General features: G+C 36.8%; 1 protein-coding gene across 1 annotated transcript; it reads left to right on the forward strand.

Moving 5' to 3' along the window:
- The first annotated feature begins 253 nt into the window (after positions 1-253).
- On the forward strand, positions 254-21,793 carry LOC134753780 (uncharacterized). The gene is made up of 15 exons (XM_063689720.1): positions 254-513; positions 979-1,227; positions 4,227-4,403; positions 7,500-7,637; positions 7,978-8,130; positions 8,482-8,720; positions 9,683-9,752; positions 9,966-10,231; positions 12,589-12,667; positions 12,917-13,042; positions 16,697-16,850; positions 17,772-17,915; positions 18,579-18,735; positions 19,522-19,705; positions 20,945-21,793. Exons 1-15 carry the CDS (start codon positions 296-298, stop codon positions 21,756-21,758), a joined length of 3,168 nt encoding a protein of 1,055 aa, XP_063545790.1. The 5' UTR covers positions 254-295; the 3' UTR covers positions 21,759-21,793.
- The last annotated feature ends 571 nt before the right edge of the window (positions 21,794-22,364 follow it).

The following is a 22,364-nucleotide window of genomic DNA, read 5'->3' on the forward strand; positions in this document are numbered from 1 at the left end:
ACCAAACCAGAGCACCGTAACAGAGTAAGGGGCGGATTATTGTCTTATAGAGCCAGAGAGTAATTTTTGCCATAAAAACGAATTAAATTCTTTCCATGACAGTTCGATTGACCTTGGATTGACCAATTTACTTGCTTGCTTTCGTACAAATGTGCAAAATAGGTACTTAGAATACTAAAATGACAGATCTGTTGGACCGGTACGACAAATTGTGACAATCGAACTGTAATTTTATTATAGGTTATAAAAAGGCTTATGTTACAAATCTACGTGGCTATGTCGAGATTTGCTTGCAATGTTTAATTTGTTTCTCATTATGGTGATATTGTGGTGTTTCACAGAGACGCGCGGGCTGCGCAGCGTCCCGCAGTACGCGCGGGACGTGTCGGAGCACTGCAAGCGGCGCGACGCGCTGCCCTCGGTGTTCCTCAGCCGCATGGTTATGGACGCCGACGCCCAGGTGCTTCACTTCTCCAGGCTGGACGTGCCTTATAGCTGTTTTACTACTGTAAGGTACTGCAGAGATTGAGGAATCAAATATTTACATAATTTTGTTTATATATGTTCGTTCAGATACTCCAGATCTAGCAAATCAAATAGTCAGCGGTTCTCTGCGCTGCTCACGTGATTTAGGTACTACTACGCGCACCGCTTGCCCATAAAGCGAGCCATGCAGGAGTTGCGCTAATTATAATAATGATCAGCTCATTCGGGCAATCTGGACGCATCTTTATGTAATATTACGTAATGCCGAGTCCACATATTGGGCCAACGTAGGCACGCTAAGGGACGCAGCTATGCGGAGGAATGAGGTAGCAATATCGATTGCTCCTTCTAACGCATAAGCGCGTCCTTTAAATTGGCCTACGTTGGCTGCCATATATGTGTACTCACATCATCGCATTGGCGCATGTTCGCTAAATATTTTAAAGAAATGTTCTTCAATGCGTAACAAGTCAACTATCGTTCACTCTTCAGAACGGAGCCCGGCCATAACATAATCATGGTGGTAGAATTGTCGCCGGGCGAATCGCAGCAAGAGGTCTGTACTGACGGATATCAGCTTGGAGTTTTCGAGTATACTGAAACGTTCGGCGGGTACTGGGGCCCGATACCGGACGCCGTCCTTAAACAGGACCCGGAAGACCCGGTGTACACTAAGCAATACACCCTGGCGACTAAGCTGACGACACTTGACACACCCAGGACTACAGGAAGTACACTTAGGTAACTTTTAACGAGATTTGGTAAGCGGTGATATTTTGATATTAGATCCAACTAGCCCGAACAAGTTCCGTTTCACCTAATATGCCGATATGTCAAACAATGGTAAAGATGTTCTGGTATTTCGTGAAATGGAAAACGACTCTTGCTGACTCAGGCCTGACGTCGGGATGGACATCGGGCCATTTAGCAAGTGTGGTTTTAATTGGTCCTTTACGGCGGAAGTGTCAAATTTTGAAATGGATAGTCATAAATTTAATTAGCCATTTTCTGTCAAATTAGGGAGTCAAATTAGGCCCCCGATATTAATATTAGAAGGTATTATGCCATACGTACCGTACGTACGTTGGGATTAATACCAATAAAGATTCTATCTATCTATCTATCTATCTACGCCCAAAAAAATGTACCGCGTGGTCCAAGACAGCATATTTATTTTCCCCTCACTAGCTCGGAAAGTTTATCCTTCAATACAAGCGGGGAAAAACGCGTTTTATCCACTAGTGGGGAAAGTAATTTGACCTTGGATGGAGCGTGTTTAAGTAGCTTGACAGATAACAAAACGTAAATCGTTTATAATAATGATTCGTTCGATATTAATTGAGAATCTAATGAAAAATACCAAATTTAGCTTTATTTAATGATTTTAAGTCATAAACCTTAAAATTGCGTAAGAAACGTTTGTTTTTTTATAATGATGGTAAATATAATTCTGAACGCACAAGTTGAGTCGTTGCAATTTCAAAACGCATCGTTGACATTTCATACGTCAGAAATGTCAACATTGTCAACAATTTTTTTACTAAAAAACTTTTCTCACCGACTTGCGTAAAAATACACAACTTCCAGAGTTTTCTGTTATAATATCGTAAAGAAATGAGTGATTCCAGTGATGAAGATGATCTAACGCCTGTGGATGTTGCATTTTCCTCGCTATAGTGAGGTGAAAAGTTTCGTGTTATACACGGGCGCAAATGTATTTTACTTCTCGTGTGTTGAAACACTCGCTACGCTCAGGATTCTATTTTAGAACCACTCGCTTCGCTCGTGGTTCACCTATAGAATCCTTTCGCTTGCTTGTGTTTCAATTCTACACTCGCGGGTAAAATACAACTTTGCACCCTTGTATAATAAATAACTATTTCACCGCACCACACGCCTTTGATGTGAATTTTGAGTTGTTTGCTCATGTTAGCGGATATAGATCACTTTCAAGTGATGATAATAAATATTTAATAACGTTCATTTGAATTTGATTTGTAGGTAATGTTTTACTGTTAGTATATTTTCCTCGCGTTGATGTGGTGAAATAGTATGTTTCACTCGGGAGCAAAGTTTGTTTAACTCTCGTGTCTTGTAACCTTCGCAGCGCTTAAGATTCCGCTTTTCGAACCACGAGTATAGCGTTAATTTTGGAATCTTTCGCTTGCTCGGATATCAATATTATTAGGACGAGGGGTTAAACAACAACTTGATAAACGGTGATACAACTAACTAATTATAGAGGTACTTAGGTACTTCTTGAACAACTTTGTGACACCCTAACGCGATTGATACTAACTACTAAAATGTGGCTTTCCATTTTTCCAGAATTTCTGTTGGGATTTCGGATCTGTTTATCCTTATTAATTGCACTTGAAGCATAAGGACCTTCGGGCAACACCGGCTTCCGACACGTCGGAAGGGAGGAGCCCAAGCGATATCTTACCGTACAAATCATTCTGCCATTTTTTGCGGGGGGAAACGTGCACACAGGCGCACCTCTCACTCACTACATACAAAATCCAATCTTTAATGACGACACAAATACATAGAAAATGACACACGTCAAAGACAAATCTTGCACACCGTGATCTCTGTTTGTGTATGGACGAAGTCACAACACGCACCGTCATAGGCACAGCTTAGTTGTGCCTATGCTTCGGCAAATTATATGCCGAATTTTAGAATGTCGAATTTTATCATTCCGATTTTTAAATGCTCGACCCATCAAAATTCTGACTGTCGTAATTACGAATGATGAAAATCACGTAGATTTATATTTCTGATAAGCCGAATTTTGCAAATTCCGAACCACATGATTCCGATTATAACAATTCCGACAGTGACAAACGCCGAATTTAACATTTACGATTTTTGTAATCACGAATTCCGAATTGCCATTATTCCGAAATTTTTAATTCCGATTTGACGTGATCCCTATTTTAAATATCCCAATTTTGTAATTTCCGAATAACGATATTCCGAATTTATTGTTAAATAAATGAAGGTACCTACGTCGTTATAGTTCTAACCTAACCCACTTCTGGCAACAGTTTTCTTGAAGATCGCAGTTCTAACGTAACCTAACCCACTTCTGGCAACAGTTCGTTTTCTTGGGGGTCGCAGTTCTAACCTAACCTAACCCACTTCTGGCAACAGTTCGTTTACTTGGGGATCGCAGTTCTAACCTAACCTAACCCATTTCTGGAAACAGTTCGTTTTCTTGGGGGTCGCAGTTCTAACCTAACCTAACCCACTTCTGGAAAGAGTTCGTTTACTTTTTTCATTTTTCCGACATTACAAAAGACCGAATTTCTGAATACCGAATTATTTTATTTCCGAAATATTTTCAGAAATGTGTAAAATTGGAACTTTAAGCTTTCGGTCAAATGACAATCGGATTTCAAGTTTTCGGAAATAGCACATTCGTGATTTTCTTCCATCGTGTTTTTAAAAATCGTAATTTTGATATTTCGGACGTATGTCAATCGGGATTATGAAAATTGTGGTTCACTATAAAAACCGGAAAAACATATTTCGGAATATTTGGGTGTTCCCCCTTCCAGTTGTTGCTCGAAGATAAGTACCCTTTTGTAATGGAAAGCCAACAAACAAACCGTAGTTGAAAGTATGAAGGTCACTTTGCAAGTGTGCCTACAACAAGCCTTATTATTATCGTTCGTTTAAAGTTCGTTTAGGTCTCAATTGTCTCAAAGGCTTAAATATAATTTTCTTTTCAGGATTCCTAAAACGACATTATCAATCTCTAGTAAACCTAGAGCTTTAACACAGGATTTTATCACAATAGAAGTGCCGTTGGTCAACCTCTCTGCTACTTTGGTACCTATAGAAACTCAAGACCAAAAACCTTTTGATGTAGACGAGGTTTTTGATCTATTTTATGATGTAGTGCCAAGGTTTGTATAAATACATCGAGTCGCGAGCAGTAGGTACATTGTACAGGTACATAGGTATATATATGCTTCAAATTTCAGTCGCTATGCCACTCAGAGATCGTCTCTCTCTGTTCCTCCCGCCTCAGTGAATCTTAGATAGGTAATGCGAGAATGCTATCGGTTAGGTGTTAGGTGGCTAAATGATATACAACCTACTTTTTCATGATGCTTAATTTACGTAAATACGTAGGCAAATAACCGAATTCGAAACTCATTCGAAATGGTTAGAACTCTAAAAATCTCGAAACCTCCCGCGTGCATCAATAAGTCCGAGCGAGATATGCTGCGAGTAATCTTAGTCGCATCGAACCGGGTTAGTGTACAAACCTTTGATGGTACCTGAAGAGCGAGCGGCTCTCAAAGAGAAGCTACCTGGTGCCAGTTTGGATGAGGAGTTCTTTTTGGTGTCAAGAAAGAAAAAGGCGCGCTCGGCGCCTCGTAAGACTCGATGTGGTACCGCCGAACTAGCTAATTCTGGCGTGCGGGTTGCTATACACCGAGTAAGGCGCTATATGTGTCGCGCCTGCATTACACCGCCACTGCTGCTGAAGGGGTGGAGTATGTACACCAGAAAGCCGGTTACACGCTGAGGATGTTCCAGCTTCGATCGCGCCACTACGTGTACTTCAACTATTTTGTGGTGCGCGTGCCGCGATCGTTGCAGGGGACCATCGAGTGCGCCGACTTCTGTCCGAAGGGTGTCGTGTTTCGGAGGTTCCGGGGCAAGCTGCCGAATCCGACACAAGACCAGACGATTCAACGGAGCCATGCCGTTTTTTTTCGCCTAAATAGTATTATAATATTGATGTTAGTCTGTAAGGTATTTGAAATATGAGCCTTGTTGCCTGATTAAAATTTTAAAATTAAAACTTAAATCAATAAAAGGAGGCCAATTCGGACGTACATTTCATATATAAATGATTTCATTTAGTTCTCATTCGCGCGTGCATTTCGCTCGTGTGTACTTGTCCGTACATGTATTGGCGCGAGCGAGACGCACGGGCAAATTATAGCAAAATGACATAATTTTGTTTTTAAAATGTAAGTTTGAATTGGTCTCTAGGACTTTTTAAAATGCCGCTCCTGAAAGGGTTTGCTCTTTAAAGGTGCAAGCGTAGAACTTGGCTACGCCGTAGCCCGTAGCAACCTTTAAAAACGTAGATTATTATATAACTATGTGCTACGTGAATGAGCTCGGGGCTCGGTAGAGGTGGTTATATCTGATTTTAGGTTAGACCTACTGTAGGTTGTTTGATAAGGTTGATTTTTAATTTCATCTCAGTGGCAAGAGTGCCTTATTGACGATAAGCCCTTAGGTTGTAAACGGTATGCGTTTCTCCTAATTTGACACTATTAAGCATCATTTTAAAGGTTTGTGAGTTTCCTGAACGATTTGAGGCGAAATATTGTTACTTATATGTCATTCTCGTATTACCAATAATAGGTTTACTCGTATCTAGAATTTTACAAATGGATTAAGAGCTAGCCCCGGGAAATTGTACATGATAATGAGATCAACAAAACTTTCCAGTTAGTTTACTATAGGTACCTTAAAATTAGATCCAGGCGTCAGGCGGCTGTTCATCGGCGGAAACCAGAACTCTAATACACTCTAAAACTTGCATCTTTCAAGTACATTGTTTCTTTCTTATTTCATAGTATATTCTCTGACCTTCACCATCGAGCAGCTGCCAAACGCCTCGATCTAGTAATAAAATAAAGATAGTATAGCAAACTAACTGTCAAGATTCGTACTGTACGTGACTGTTGAAATGTTTTCTGAAATTGCTGATAGTTTACTCTTCCTAATTCTGGATAAATAAATAAGCAGTTCTTTTATTTTAATAATCTGTATATATAGTACTATATAATAAAAATACAATCATATTACAATGTACAGTACCGGCCAATAATATATCACCTTTGAGTATTTTTGTATGAGCTTGTACAGAGTAAACAATATAGGTTAGTTTGTAGATTGCATATTTTACTAGTCAATATCTGGGAGACCGAGCTTTGCTCTGAAGACATAAAAACTCAAAAATGCGCGTTTTCCCAGAGACAAGACCTAGCCAGTTCGATTTTTCGCCCCCGAAAACCCCCATATATCACATTTCATCGAAATCGTTAGAGCCATTTCCGAGAACACCGAAATATATATATACATATAGATAATACAAGAATTGCTCGTTTAAAGGAATAATATATTTTTTGGTAATGCTCAGTCACAGACAACCTAATGTTATATTGTGTTCGTAATTTTATTATGTAGTTTGATAACCACAAATTATTAGAAAAAAGTGCTGAATGCACATTTATTTAATAGTACATTACGATACAAGTGCGAAAATTAGGAAATTCGCAATGAGCGGCGAAAAATTAAAACACGACCGAAGGGAGTGGTTTTAAATAGAAACGAGTTGTGAATTACCTATTCGCACATGTATCGTACAACGTTTTACAGTACATACGGCAGATTAAATATTTGAAATAGTTAGGTAACAACTTGGAATTTATATTTCTAGTTTAATTTAGTATTTATATATGTCACATGGTTTTCATACTATTTTTTAGAAAACTGTAGGTCTATAAGTCTATTACCCTACATTGTAACAAGTTATTAATATAAGAGACTGTTTGTTTCTAAATAAATTAAATAAATTAAATAAATAAATTAAAGTAATGTGCTAATTATCGCACTAGTGCGGTAAAGTAGCATCATAGTACTGTAATAGCTATTTATGTAACAAGAGCGGAAATCATCTTTACGCATGTGTATAATACAATGTTTTACTATGCATTGTGCGAGTAAATAAAAAAACATATCATTTAATTATTAAAAAAATGAAAACAAAAAGCACTAGTACGAGAAAGTAGCACCATATGTATTGAAAACAAAAAGCACTAGTGCGGAAAAGTAGTACTTTCCGCATGATATGGCTCCGTAGAAAACGCACTTTTCGAGCACATGCATTGTAAAAGATTTACCATATCATGGCCGGGTTTTATCGTGTACAGTGTGTAGTGTTAGGAAATACTTAACTACGATCTGTGCAGGCCTGGGCAGCCATACAAAACCAGTATTTTGCCGTTGGTACAAATAGCAGTGAAGAAACAGGAAGGCTTACGGGAAGGCGACGGAGAACGCAGATACGAACTTGATTACGCCGTGGGACCATTTACGCCAGATCAAAGGTTAGCAGAGATAGTGTAGGTAAATGTATATACATACATACTGATTAAGGTCAATACGGATGTGACTGGCCTTCACATTGGGTTTACACATTGATTAGTGTTTATTGCGATTTCATACTTTTGGCACTAAAGGAAAGCAGCAAGTAGCAAATCGCAATAAACATTAATAAATGCAAAAATGTGTACACAGTCCCCAATGTGAAAGTTAGCCAAGTTTACCCGTATTGACCTTACCCAAACATTGTTTATTTTGCCTCGTTACAATAAGGTGTACGAATGATTATAACTTATTATATTACGGTTCAAAAATTAGTCTAATAAACTATAACCTTATGTTTAGACTGACGACACCTGCACGGTCAACGACATCAACGCATATCAATACAAATAGTAACAGTAACAGGTGGAAAAAGAAGAAGTTGCAGAACAAGCGCGTGGGGCCAAAAACAAAGAACTCGTCACGTACGAGAGAACCTGTCGACTCCCGTAAATTGTATGGATGTTCATGCGTGGAGGGAGACGAATAAATTACACAGAATTTTTTTTCCAATCAATGTCTCCATGCAAAGATGCATTCCTCCGAAAAATATATGTGGAGTGTAATGAATGAAAACCGTTTTTGTGAATAAGTATAAATAATACATGTTCACATTACCTCCTTAACTATCGTGGACCTACAAGCGATGATCAAATTTAACACCATATAAAAATAAATCTGTAACCTCGCTAATTACAAGAAACTTTGCATTGAGATTGATAATCTTTATAATTTATTCATCTCTACCTAAGGGTATCTACCTAAGGGCATGAAATATTGCTATTCTATTTATAATAGTTTTTCAAGTTTCAGAAAAGAATACTCACTCCCAACCACTAACTATAGGCCATCCAACGACGTTATTCTTCCCCACGAAGTAGAAAACAAACACGAGGACGCCAAAGAAAAGGAACCAATCAATCTGGTAGATGATGTCATAAAGTCACTAAACGAAAGTGGGGGTTTGAAACCACAAGAACAATCCAACGACAGTGATATTTTTACAATATTTAATAAGTGGGATAATAGTTACCGAAACATGAGTGGTATTGACATTTTAGTATTATTTTATGAGTTTTCCTAATTATTTTCTTACATGTATAATTAACTACTTGTGATTTTACCTACTTAGGAATTCCATCTTAATCTGATCAATAACCTAACCTTATCTATATAGGTAAGTATGAATATGTACCAATAACAGATTATTGTAAGATTTTTGAAGTTCGAATTGGCCTTAAAGCATACCCATTAAATGTTAAATGTTCCGTACAAAAACTGGTATACGAAACGCTTCTTTTGTGTTATGTTTATACTACCTGTCAGTACAAACTATATTTATTAATGGCATTAAATATATAGGTATACATATAGGCCAGGAAATAAATGCCCAAAAAAAGGTATAGAGGGAAATGTTTGGAACACAATTTTTCCCGGGACTCAAACCATCTCTATACCAAATTTAAGCGTAAAGAGGAGTTTTAACAAAAAAATTTTTTTTAAATTTTGTTTTTACTTAGGAATGGTGTCAATGTTGATACCATAAATGAATTCAGCACCCCCGATTTATACGAAAACGATCCCAAACCCGGCCTAGCAGCTTCACTGATGTAGATAATCAAGATAAAAGCGAAAGCCCTAAATAAACCTTCAAGAGCGGATATCTCAAAAACTACACAAGATATCGAAAAACTTGACTGAATAAAACTTGTAACAAATTAAATCTCTTTTCATTTTGTATAAGTGGCCAAGTCGCTCAGACGCATAGTTTCCGAGATATAATCGAAAAACCCAAAAATGGAACCTTCAAACCCCCCTCTTCCCCCAGCACCAGGGTTACGGCCGGGGACTTTTGATATGTTCATCTCCTAACTAGTCCAAACAAAGCTACGAAGTTAAAAATTGTGTTCCTAGCATTTCCCTCTATACCTTCTTATTGCTTCTTATTAGATTGAAAAAGAAACTGATAACTCCGGATAACAAATTAACAATTTTTTTCCAATTTTAGTATATTTGGACCCGTATCCTAATATAACTGAGATTCCTTTTCGAGACACAGCGGAAAGTGTTTTAAGAAAGTAAGTAGGTACCTATACCTAGGTACATTTATGTAACGTATACAAGGTACCTCATAGACCCTTTATGTTATTTATTAGTTAGTATATAGGTAAGTAATTATTAATTAAACGATGCTTTATTATACAGAATTATATCTATTTGACTAAATAGAGTCGACAAAACTAATATTTTAATTAATGTAACTTAGATTTTCTTGTTACGAACGTGCTTAGTAGTAAATCACAAGATGTCCTAGAAAGCACTAGAAACATATCCTCAGTATTGGCATACAATATAAACTCATACGAGAAAAAACAGAGCCCTGAAAATCCCAATGACACAATTCAAGTTGAGTCCTTAACGAAGGAAGGGATCACAAAATCGACAATCGGAATGGATAAAGTGCCATTTTTACCACTTACTGCCGAAAGTGTCGAAACTATGGGCAGTCCAATAATTGGAACAGGCAGCAGTCCGAGCTTTAAAACAAGCGTCCATGGTACGTTGGCTTTTAATCTTAAACTGTTACTCACTAACTCCTTGTAAAGCTATCTTAGCTATCTATGTAAGTTTTATGATGCATAGCATAGGTAGATCAAGTATCTCTATGGACGCTATTTAGGTAATTGTTATCCACCGTTCAAAAGTCATACAGTCCGTAAGCTCTAAGAATGATCCCACCAAAAACACGCTACCGTCACATGGGCATAAGGTGGAAAATTTATTCAATATTCATTATTTTTTATTATAAAATAGTTCTTTAGTATCGAAACGGCCAAGCCACATATTTTGACTAAGGTGTAGAGACTGTAGAGTTTGTGTAGAGGTTGTAGAAGGTTCAAGAAGTACCCTAAAGGTTTTGATGATGATCAGTGAGTGAGTGTGTGAGTCAGTGACGAAATAAGTTTTTTTTAGATATGATTAAAATCTAAAGTATTCTGCAATTGAAAAAATGTATGCTTACTAAGCACTATTGACATCATATCCCGAGAATTTCGTTTATCTGGTACTTATAATCAAAACCCAAGTTATGAGGGTTCCAAAAAACGACGAAGCGTTTCGAGAAAAGGTGTCCTTGCGCTTCGCTTTGATCATCTTGGCGGGATATTCGGTTTTCAGGTAGAATCGGACGTAACGAGGTGTTTTTGATTTAGTTTAGTTTATTTAGAATTCAATATGCAGAGAGCAGTCGCCTTCGCGTCGCTTTTAGTCTTGAATGATATAGAGCAGTTAATACCACCATCACGTATTATTAATTTGATTTTTTTCGACAATAGATTTTCATGGGGATGAGGTTTGACGTTACGAGTACCTACGCGGCAGGTATTATCAGCTGTATACATTTTCTGGTAGAACTAGTAAATAAAGATGTGACATTTTATATTAAAATTACAAAGAATTATCGTGCCATTTGTGCCCAAATAAACATAAAAACATACTAATCGGCAACCATTAGCGTATTGGTCACTATGCATAAAACACGACGCCATCCAGGATGTTCCGAAAATTAGTGGCTTGGCGAAACAGGCTTTAGGTTACTTTTCGCTCATGTCGTCGCAAATATGGACATATTTGGTATCAGTGCATACAGTGTGGTGTCCTGAACACAAATATATGAGATGACAAGCGCGAAAGTGGTAGGGGTAGTTGCTGTGACGTCAAAAAGTCGACAGTACAAAGTTTTTTAATCATACCATGTGGGGTATCAAATGAAAGGGCTTTGTGAGTAGATCACAATAATTTTCTACGAGTTTGCACGTTTTTGCACATATGTACTTATCTAAGCAAATATTAAATTTCTTTTTATTACCTATTTGTTATATAAGGCATGACGTAATTAACTTAGCATATAATTTATCCCTGTTTAAATACCTAAGTTTACCTACTTCGAATAATTAACTACCTTTTTTGTGCCAGCCATTGTATAATTTTAATGTAATTTGTGGATAATGTCGTTGGCTATGCATATGTTAATTTTAACTGTAGTACTAAATGTAACATTATATTTTATAATTGTTTGCTATCCCTAAAATGAATAAAATAAAATAAATCGCAAATATATAACATACTGTAACATTTTCACTACTTCGTCTAACAAATTATTAGAAAACGTTCAAAAATTTCACAATCCACAGTTGACTTTGAACTGCTCTAAATTGAAAATGACTGAATGGATCATTCCAAAATACATATCTATATAACGTCAAAAAATAATTAACCAGATATAACCAATAATAACAAAAGTACATCAAGTTGAAAAAAGTATAACTTTCTGTTACATTAAACTGCAACTATTATTAAAACAAACAAAAAACTATTTACATATATTTTTGAAATGGTCTTTTCACTAGCTTTCATTTGATACCCATATTGCTATAGTAAAAAAAAAAATCCTTTGTTAGACGAAGTAGTGAAAATGTTACAGTATGTTACATATTTGTGATCTCTCACAAAGCCCTTTCATTTGATACCCCACATGGTATGGTGGTAAAAAAGTAAAAAACTTTGTATTGCCGACTTTTTGACGTCACAGCAACTACCCCCACCACTTTCGCGCTTGTCATCTCATCTATTTGTGTTCAGGACATCACACTGAATGCACTGATACCAAATATGTCCATATTTGCGAAGACATGAGCGAAAATCGATTTCCAGAAGACTTCTAGACCAAAAACCACCGTACTAAATAACGAGAACACGTCTTAAATCAAATTTTGCGAAATACAGCCACAAGGACAAAGTATAATCTGATTGACGTCACTGAAACCGCGTAAATCGTCGAATGTTCGAAATTTTTGAGGACAGTGTGTAAACTTGTTATTACACGTGCTAATTTTAACGTGTTATTATTTTTAGAACAACAAGAGAAAAGAAGCAGTTTAAGAGCTACTCAACCTTTAGCAGATGATGCCCTAATTCCTATTATCACTACAGAGTACGTATGGGTAGTTTTATAATTTTTATGTACATAAAGTAGGTTAAATTTAAACGAACTAATAATTAAGTGATTATAAAAAAGACAGCAGTTGACTAACACTGTAAAGGAAGGAAGGAGAAAATAGGTTATAAGTAGGTACATTTTTGAGCAATTTTTTAGTTATAATGTTGTAAAATGTGCATATAAGTACCTACCTACCTATCTCAAGTACATATATGTTGCTGTGTGTATTTAATACATTTCTAGACGATCTATATCGGGGACGTTGGTGGATCACGAGTCGTGGGAAAATGTGGTGCAATCAGCGCCAGTGATGGCCGGATTACTGAATCAACAGGGTTCTGAACTTTTAAAACCACAGAGCAAGCGTAGGTATGAAATATGTAGCGATGTAAGTACCTCAAGGCCAAAGGGTAAGCTGGTTGACAGTGGGTTGGTGGTGCACAGTATTTATCGCAAATTCAGAGAAAACGCAAAATATTTCTAATAATTTTTTCCGCATAAAAGGTGTCCCCTTGGCAACAAGTTTTTACTAAGTAAATTTTTAATAAAGTGAACACAAGTACAAGGAGTACTGTTTAAGTGAATTTGCTGCGTTGGCAAATATTTACGAATATTAAAGTTTCATGTGTTTATCCGAAATAAATAACTGTGTGAATTCATTTATATTTTTTCTTTTTAACTAGATAATTTAATAAAGTACTCCATACATGACATGAATTTGACTTTGATTTTGACGTATTTTGACTCCTTGACCTCATTGTTTATTTTTTAATTTAAATTTATTTTAATATTGTCTTCGGCTACCGCGATGGTTACTCATGAAATAGAACTATGGAAACGGATTATATCGCGTATATTGAATTTATAATACATCCCGACGTCTCGAACGTCGGGATGTATTATAAATTCAATAAACGCGATATAATCCGTTTTCATAGTTTTATTAAATTTATTTTGTTATTGAGAGCTGGGTCGACAGTGGATCGATTGGATCCGGTTGACAGTGGGTCAAAGCTCGCTGAAGGAAACCGACAAAGCAAATTAGTTTTAGCGCACAAAAGTTAATTTTGCTTTAAAACATTGTAATAGGGGCTTAAGACTTGTCTAATTAGGATATTTCCTCATCTAAAATTAGAAAATTTATAATATCAATATTATTTTAAAGTTATTTACTTGGTCTATTCATCGATCAAATATTCATTTTCAAGAAGATTGCAAGTCGTTTGAGCATAATAACCAACGAGTCTATTAATTTAGCAGACGATTTCCAACTTTGATTTACTGCAGACCACCGGGTGATTTAGTGTACCCACCCTCTGTTGCACAGTGAGTCAATTACCATTTTTCATTATAAGCGTTACTGACACTAAATGGTTAGAAATTTTGATTTTGTAGTATAACATAATGAAACTTGAATAAATTGTCTTTAATAGTTCATAAATCAAATTTGTATCACAGTTATTACTCGAGATACGGCCGATACGGGCATTAGAAAATGAAATGATCCAGTGTCAACCATCTTACCCTACTGCACTGATACCGGTAGTAGTACCTAGTAAATATAGGTATTATGATATTTACGCTTAAAACTAAAAAAACAAGTATTAAATGTATCCAATTTCGATTTCTATAAACGACAACAACCACGGCCACCACGGCATTATTATAGGAATAGCCGAACAGGTTTTTAGGGTTCCGTAGCCAAATGGCAAAAAACGGAACCCTTCTCCTCCCATCTCTGTCTGTCTGTCTGTCCGTCCGTCCGTATGTCACAGCCACTTTTCTCTGAAACTATAAGAACTATACTGTTGAAACTTGGTAAGTAGGTGTATTCTGTGAACCGCATTAAGATTTTCACACAAAAATAGAAAAAAAAACAATAAATTTTGGGGGTTCCCCATACTTGGAACTGAAACTCAACATTTTGTTTTCATCAAACCCATACGTGTGGGGTATCTGTGGATAGGTCTTCAAAAATGATATTGAGGTTTCTAATATCATTTTTTTCTATACTGAATGGTTTGCGCGAGAGACACTTCCAAAGTGGTAAAATGTGTGTCCCCCCCTCCCCCCTGTAACTTCTAAAATAAGAGAATGATAAAACTGAAAAAAATATATGATGTACATTACCATGCAAACCCTCACCGAAAATTGGTTTGAACGAGATCTAGTAAGTAGTTTTTTTTAACCTTTCACTCACGTTTCACATAAAAAACCGGCCAAATGCGAGTCGGACTCGCGTTCCAAGGGTTCCGTTCATTACACAATTTAAACAATGTATTTTTTATGTGAAATGTCTTTAAAAAATCCGTAGGGGTCGGATCAAAAACTAAGTAATTAAGTCCGACTCGCGCTTCACTGCACATTTCTAATAGGTTTTCCGATGATCTATAGGTAAAGATCTATTTTGTGTATTTTTTTCAAAATTTTTGACCCAGTAGTTTCGGGGAATTGTCATTTTTTGCCTATTTTCTTGAATAACTTCTAACCTATTTATCTTACAATTATAAAAAAATATATTTGAGATTCTCACAATGAGCTCTTTCATTTGATATGTAACACGATATAGTTTGACAAACTTTATTTTTTAATTTTCTCATTTACCCCCCAAAAGTGGCCCCCGTGGGTAAAAAATAATTTGTTAACGTTACATGTCCATCTTTGGGTCACAAACTTACATATGTGTACCAAATTTCAACTTAATTGGTCCAGTAGTTTCGGAGAAAATAGGCTGTGACAGACGGACAGACAGACAGACGCACGAGTGATCCTATAAGGGTTCCGTTTTTTCCTTTTGAGGTACGGAACCCTAAACATACATTGTTAAAATTATGTCATGTACGGAACCCTTGGTGCGCGAGTCCGACTCGCACTTGGTCGGTTTTATTTTCAATGGATTCAACAGTGAACAAGTTGCAATTATTCTTTATTGGTCCATATATTAATGTTTTTTGCCAAGGATACTTAATCTATATAAACATATATACATATATATACCGGGTGTTTCCTGTAACAGGAGCATTAAATTAAACTGGAGGCTGTACTCCTCAAACTGACCAACATTTGTTCAGCAACTTTTGAAAATAACGTGTTTTGATTTTCATTACACTTTAAAGTTTATTCTAAGACGCATTGTATTGCAAAATTTGTTATGTTTAAAGAGTGACAAGCAACGTCAAACACACAGATGGCAGCGTACATTGAAAATAATATTTAATTAAGTAGTATGAAAAAGTTATAATCTAAAAATTTCATAATTTTAAAAAGTTGCTGAACAAATGTTGGTCTGTTTGAGGCGTACAGCCTCCAGTTTAATTTATTGCTCCTGTTACAGGAAACACCGTGTATATACTATATATAAATGCACGTGTCCTGACTGACTGACTGATTAATCAACGTAGAGCCGAAACTACAAACAAAAGAAAGTTTTTAAGCTAGGAATTTGAAACTTTGTAAAAAAGTACTTTAATAAAAACAAGAAAAGTAATTTCAGCGTTTTTGAAAATTCATCCCCTAAGGTGGCGAAAAAGGGGTTGAAAGTTTGTATGGAGATAAAACATTTTATTAAGCGCGGGATTCGAACTTTTGTATAAATGCATATTATTAGAATACAAGATAAGTAATTACAGCGTTTTTATAAATTCATCCTCTAAAGGAGTTATAAAGGGGTTGAAAGTTTGAATCCATTACAAATACTTATAAACTTCTTAGAAAGGCAAAATATAAGATAAAAAAAAATTCAAGGTCCTTGAATATTCAACCCCTAAGGGAGTTAAAAAGGGGATATACGTTGAAACTTGGTAAAAGGGCATTACACAGCCACCAACATACAAATCTACTAATTCTACGCGTACGAAGTCGCGGGCAACAGGCGTCAGTCGCAAAACCGGAATCTGCCCTCAATGAAAAATTGTTTTGCCAGCATTTTCATTCATTGAAACTATTTATGAAAATGCCGTTGTGTATGAAAAAAAAATCCCAGGCATATATTCATGCGTGCTTACACAGTTTCGTGGGTCACAGCTTACGGCGGAGGCGGCATATCTCGGCCATCATGGTTGACGACGCTCGGCCGCACCGCCGCGTCACCACGAGCTTGCCGCCGCTGCGGGCGAGCGCGTTCAACGCCATCGACATGCACGAATTCGCGCGACTCATCGAGCTCCCGGATGACCAGGCACTTATTCACTTAACTTGTTTATTATTTTATGATCCGAGGTTTAGCTCTGTCACTCACGACTCCGGGCATGTGTGGCAAATTGTTTTAATAGTAACGATTGTCTGCGTGAGGTTTCGTTTAGGGAATTGAACTTTATTTTGTACAGGGGAAGGTTCATATTACAGAAAACCAGTAGAAAGTAAATATATATGCAGTCGATATGCAATACCAATAATGCATTTGCGATGTAATTTATGTGCCAACTTGCTTTGCACTGCGACTTCCCGGTCGTTGTAAAATAAGACTACTAACAACGTACCTAGTCTAATTTCAATATTATGCTGATGATGCTTTTAAAAATAATCTTTAGGTAATAGAATAAAACCGACTTCACAAAACAGTTTAAAGAACCATTTAAATTATTTACAACCATAGTGCATTTCATAACCGTTACAGTTAGCCACAAGACGTAAAATACTTGTCGTGGAGGAGTTCCATTCTGGTCTTCATGAGCAGTTCCATTTCAATTTAAATGCAAATGCTTGGATTTTAAGTAAAAAAAATAGCTATAAGTATGCTTATCTTATAAGAGTTGAGGAGTTCCCTCAATTCCTCATGGAATTAATCATCAGAACTCGATCTAGGCAAATATATTTCTTAAAGTTAACTAGTTCGTTAGTTTAACTTGCTAAACAAACTTAACGAAAAAGACGCGAAACATGAAATACGTGTCGTGTTCCGTTCTGGGCATCATCAACTGTTCCACTTCATCAAATGCTTGATTATTGATGAATAATACAAAAATCACTATAGTCAATCACAAAAATGTTATAGGCATACATAACATACCTTCATACCTACGAAGGTATGTTATGTATGCCTATAAGATTTGAGGTGTTCCCTCGATTCCTTATTGTGCTTTTTTGTGTTATTTTACAGATGAATAACCACGTGACGATAAAAATGAATCCCGAAACGAGTACGCAATTGTTCGATATGTGCAGCGCATACAACGGAACTAAAACCAGATTCTTGGTCGTGTTCAACTCGTCGAGGGTAATACTGAGCATTGAAAACTTTACGGTACGTATTGCTTTACAATCTTTATCATACCAAAAAAAGGTAGAGTCAGACCAAGACAAGTCTGCAACGATTTTGATAGTACACGCAGTGCAAGTGTTATTTTAAACGTCGAACTTCGGAAAGGATATCGTTCAGGGATTGATTGAAAACTTAAAATAAGAAAATAAGCAAACTCTCATTTATAAATTTTGCTTGAAGCATTTTGAAGTCGGGTGAACAACCGACGAGACGACGACGAGAACAAGAAGGTAACATTCGTATGGTAACCACATTAGGTACTGCCGTACTGGTACGACGTAACTGCTATGGCCTTGACGCGGGCGCTGTCACTGTCAATTTCCTTAAAAAATTGGGTGAAGTATTGAATCCATTATTGAACGTTCTAATAGCGCTTGCAACGCGGCTGCGAATGTCACTTATTTTATTAAGGAAATTGACAGTGACAGCGCCCGCGTCAAGGTCGCAGCAGTAATGCCAGAACAGTAATGCAACTGCAGTTGCCATTCGAATGTCACCTTAAGAAACATTTTTGAAAACACATAAGGCACGTGAACAGTGAACAAATGCGATATTAATCCAAATTGAACAAAGCTTGCAAGTAACAAGCTTGAGTGTTTAAAAGAAAGATCATACTTTGTAATATCGTATATTGTATATGTTTAGATGGCGCATGTCATGGTGGCTTTGACGACGGCGCGGCCGCTGGCGCTGTTGGAGCCGCAGTGTCCTCAGAACCTGGTAGAGTGCCAGGTGGAGGGCACCCGCCTCTGCATCGACAGCACCAACGCCTGCGACGGCATACCGAACTGTGGATCCGCATGTGACTGTTTTTCTGTTTACGTCATCCTGGCTAGCAGCTTCTCGATTCCATGGTTGTGCGGAATATCCGCCATTAGAGCTGGCGATATTAGCAAGACGGCTCCTCAAACCATGGCGCATTATGCCCTGCGTGATACGAAAGATCTGACTTCACTTGACTGTGGATGTGGAGTCTGCATGCCGTAGTTGTGCGGACGTCGTACCTGCGGCAATCAACACATATATTGTAATTATTACTTTTTATTTAGTACATAGAGATGACACTGCTTGCTGAGCTCATCAATTCTAATTATTGAATGTATACGAGTACATATCTAGAGAATAAGGCTCGGAACTCAATTACTCATATAACGCTAAAATTTCAACAATAAATCGTCCTATAAGTACGTCTATTCCTATTCATGGTCGGTATTTTGAACAAGTGGTTATGAAAAAGTGCGCAAGAAGTGCAGATTATGAGATTAGAGAGAGCGTGATATATGTAGACATATTAATGCAGCTCATTGTACAATTACAGAACTTGCGATGTAGTGTGGTATTACAAACAGCAACACTCTTCACTGTCCATCCGTGGACCTTATGCCTTTTGTAATAACGTTTATGTTTGTTTGTTTAGTTAAGGGCCACTTGCACCATTCTACTAACCCAGGTTAACCGGTTAAACCTGGAATTACCATGATTACCAGTACAATTAGACACTGGGTTAACGGTTAGTGGGATGGTAACGGCAAGTGGCGCTAAGTGTTCATGTACCTACAATGAACCACCAACAACTGTTGATATGTAGATGCGTACGACGAAGACCGCGTGTTATGTGGCGTGATGGACCGGCAGCGCAGCGTGCTCCTCGCCGCGGCCACCTGCCTGGCGGTGTTGGTCACGATGCTCTACATCACACACTACTGGCTTCGGATATGCGTGCCCAAAGTAGCGGAGGCATTCTTTGTCTACTACGATAGCGCCGACAATGAGTAAGCGTTTTATTTTGCTATTTAGTACATCATAGTACATGTATTAAACGCAAACACATTTTGACTGACCACCAGTAGACCTTGTCTCGTCGCAGTCGCAGTAAAGTTTACTAGATAATTTTCACTGAGCCAACGAAGGTACGTAATTTTAATATGGTTGTTTAGTGGAAATATCCAGATAGGTTTTTTTTATTAAATTATTTCGTTTTTTATATATGTAAGTAGGCAAAAGTATCGACGAGAATTATCTACCCAGGTACAAATAAATTTTATTGGTTGGTTTATACTCTCTTAAATTAGGTAAAATTTAAACTTTTTTATTGCCCTAATGTAAGTATATTAAACACTTAACTCTCTTCAAATAAAATCATGCAAGAAGCTATTTTGAAAATGCAACTCACCAAGCGAATTAATTAACTGAAAACTTTTAAACTCTTTTACTCATTAACAATAAGAAATGATTGATGCGATATTGCTAAATCCATACTAATATTATAAATGCGAAAGTCTGTCTGTCTGGCTGTCTGTCTGTGTGTTCCCTCTTTACGCTTAAACCGCTGAATCGATTTAGATGAAATTTGGCATAGAGATAGGTTGAGTCCCTGAGAAGGATATAGGATAGTTTTAATCCCGAAAATCATCCCTTAAGAAAGTAAAAAGCGGGGTGAAATTGAGATAAATAACGAAGTGCCTGCTAATTTGTGTGCATAATATGCCTAAACTTAGATTGCTATGAGATTTTTTCCAGGCGCTATTGTTACTCTAGCTGCGGTAACTGAGTCCACGCAAACGAAGTCGCGGGCAAAAGCTAGTATACAATAAAATACTCTTTATTGCACACCTCACATAGTTTACAATAAATGCACAAAAACATAAACAAACATAATTGGATAGAGGTAACAACAGGCTGTCTAATCGCTTAAAAGCGATCTCTTCCTGACAACCCTTGGGTATCGGATACAATAGAATAGAATATACGGTAGGTGGCAAAGAAAAATATATATATAAAAAGTCGACTTGAATATAACCAAACAACACATAACTTTAATATAGATAAACACTTAAATACGTATAACCACAAAAATACATACATAGACATACATACATGAAAAATAAAAATTATATATTAAATAAAGAAACAACAGTGTCAATAATAAAAAACTAACGAAGGGATTGAAAAATAATAATATAATGGTAATAATGGTATAATGTCGCTTAGGTATTTTATTTTCTTTTCAGGTTGTATTTGGACTCAATCATGCGCTCCCCGATGGATACTGATCGCGACCAGTATATGTACAATAGCGCTCTCTTTGACGAAGAGAATATGTTATATTCCCAAAACACTCTAAAATCCACAAATATTTTTCAGCGCCTGTTTCCTTTTTTCCACAAAATAAATTTATTTAAGCAGCGGCGACCGTCGAATAAATTAGAAGAAGTGCATGGAGCCGGAAGATCGTTATCTACAAATGTGCCTCGGAATAACTCATTTACTGAGTCCGAACTGCTCAGTATGATGAGCGACGGAAGAGATCAAGAAGTACAAACAGGTGAGAGTCTAGAAATGGCATATATAAAAGTGTTAAACTCCTTGAAAGAAAGAGAATCTGACAAGAAACCAACCAAACAACGCCTACCTTCAGTGCATAATTTAGTATTAAGAGATTTACTAAAAGACAAGTTATCCAGTTCTTTGGATACGAGTTTAGATTCACCCGGTCCGTCTGGAAGGAGCGCAGTCCTTGCGCCCCCACCCGGTTCAGAAGAAAAAGAAATTCATAGCACTTTATACGATCCCGGCACAAATAATACTTCAAAACCAGAGAAAATAAAATCTTCGGGTAGTGGAGCAAAACGGGGTAGGAAGTGTTTGAGATTTAATGAACACGCTACTTTCATACCCCGGGACGAAGAGGAGGGCGACGATCCTACGGAGACGGAAGAATTATCAACAGGGAAACGATCACATAAAAAAAATGATGATAATAATTCAGAACATGGAGGTTCAGATTTCAGAAATTTCTTTAGAAAGAAGAAAGATCAGAAATAATAACTTATACAATATGTAGTATCTAGTTGATCTATATAATAATATACAGTTAATATATATAGTACTTATTACTTGCGTTTACTAGCAAATACATGAACTCATAGGTCCTTAACACTAATCAATATGTAAAAAAGCCTTAAGGCCAAGTGTACATGTTCGCCATAGGGGCCTTATTAGATAAAAAAAAATTTGATTATCTCCGAATCGAAGTTAATTACAATAACGGTGTCTTTAAGAAACTAAACTTAACTTAAACTAAATTTAAGCTCAGGAATGCACCTTTAAAATTAAAGTCACCGTGTATGACACCGTATATACACACAACTAACTCAACATCTAAAGATTGTACACGATGAATCGGCCACGGATCCGGCCACGCATAATGTGGTAAATCTTTTAAATGAATGTACATTTTCAAGCAGCACTTTTCCCTTAATAATTTGTGGTTATCAAACTACCTACATAATCAAATCATAATCTTGATTTTTTACATGATCCACTATGTTTTCACAATTTAACTAATGAGCGGTGTAGATTTAGGCCTACCTACATTATTATGTTTTCAATTAACTCACCATATTTCATAGACCATAGTAAAACTTTATT

This window comes from Cydia strobilella, chromosome Z (genome assembly GCF_947568885.1).
Source record: "Cydia strobilella chromosome Z, ilCydStro3.1, whole genome shotgun sequence".
Lineage (NCBI taxonomy): Eukaryota > Metazoa > Arthropoda > Insecta > Lepidoptera > Tortricidae > Cydia > Cydia strobilella.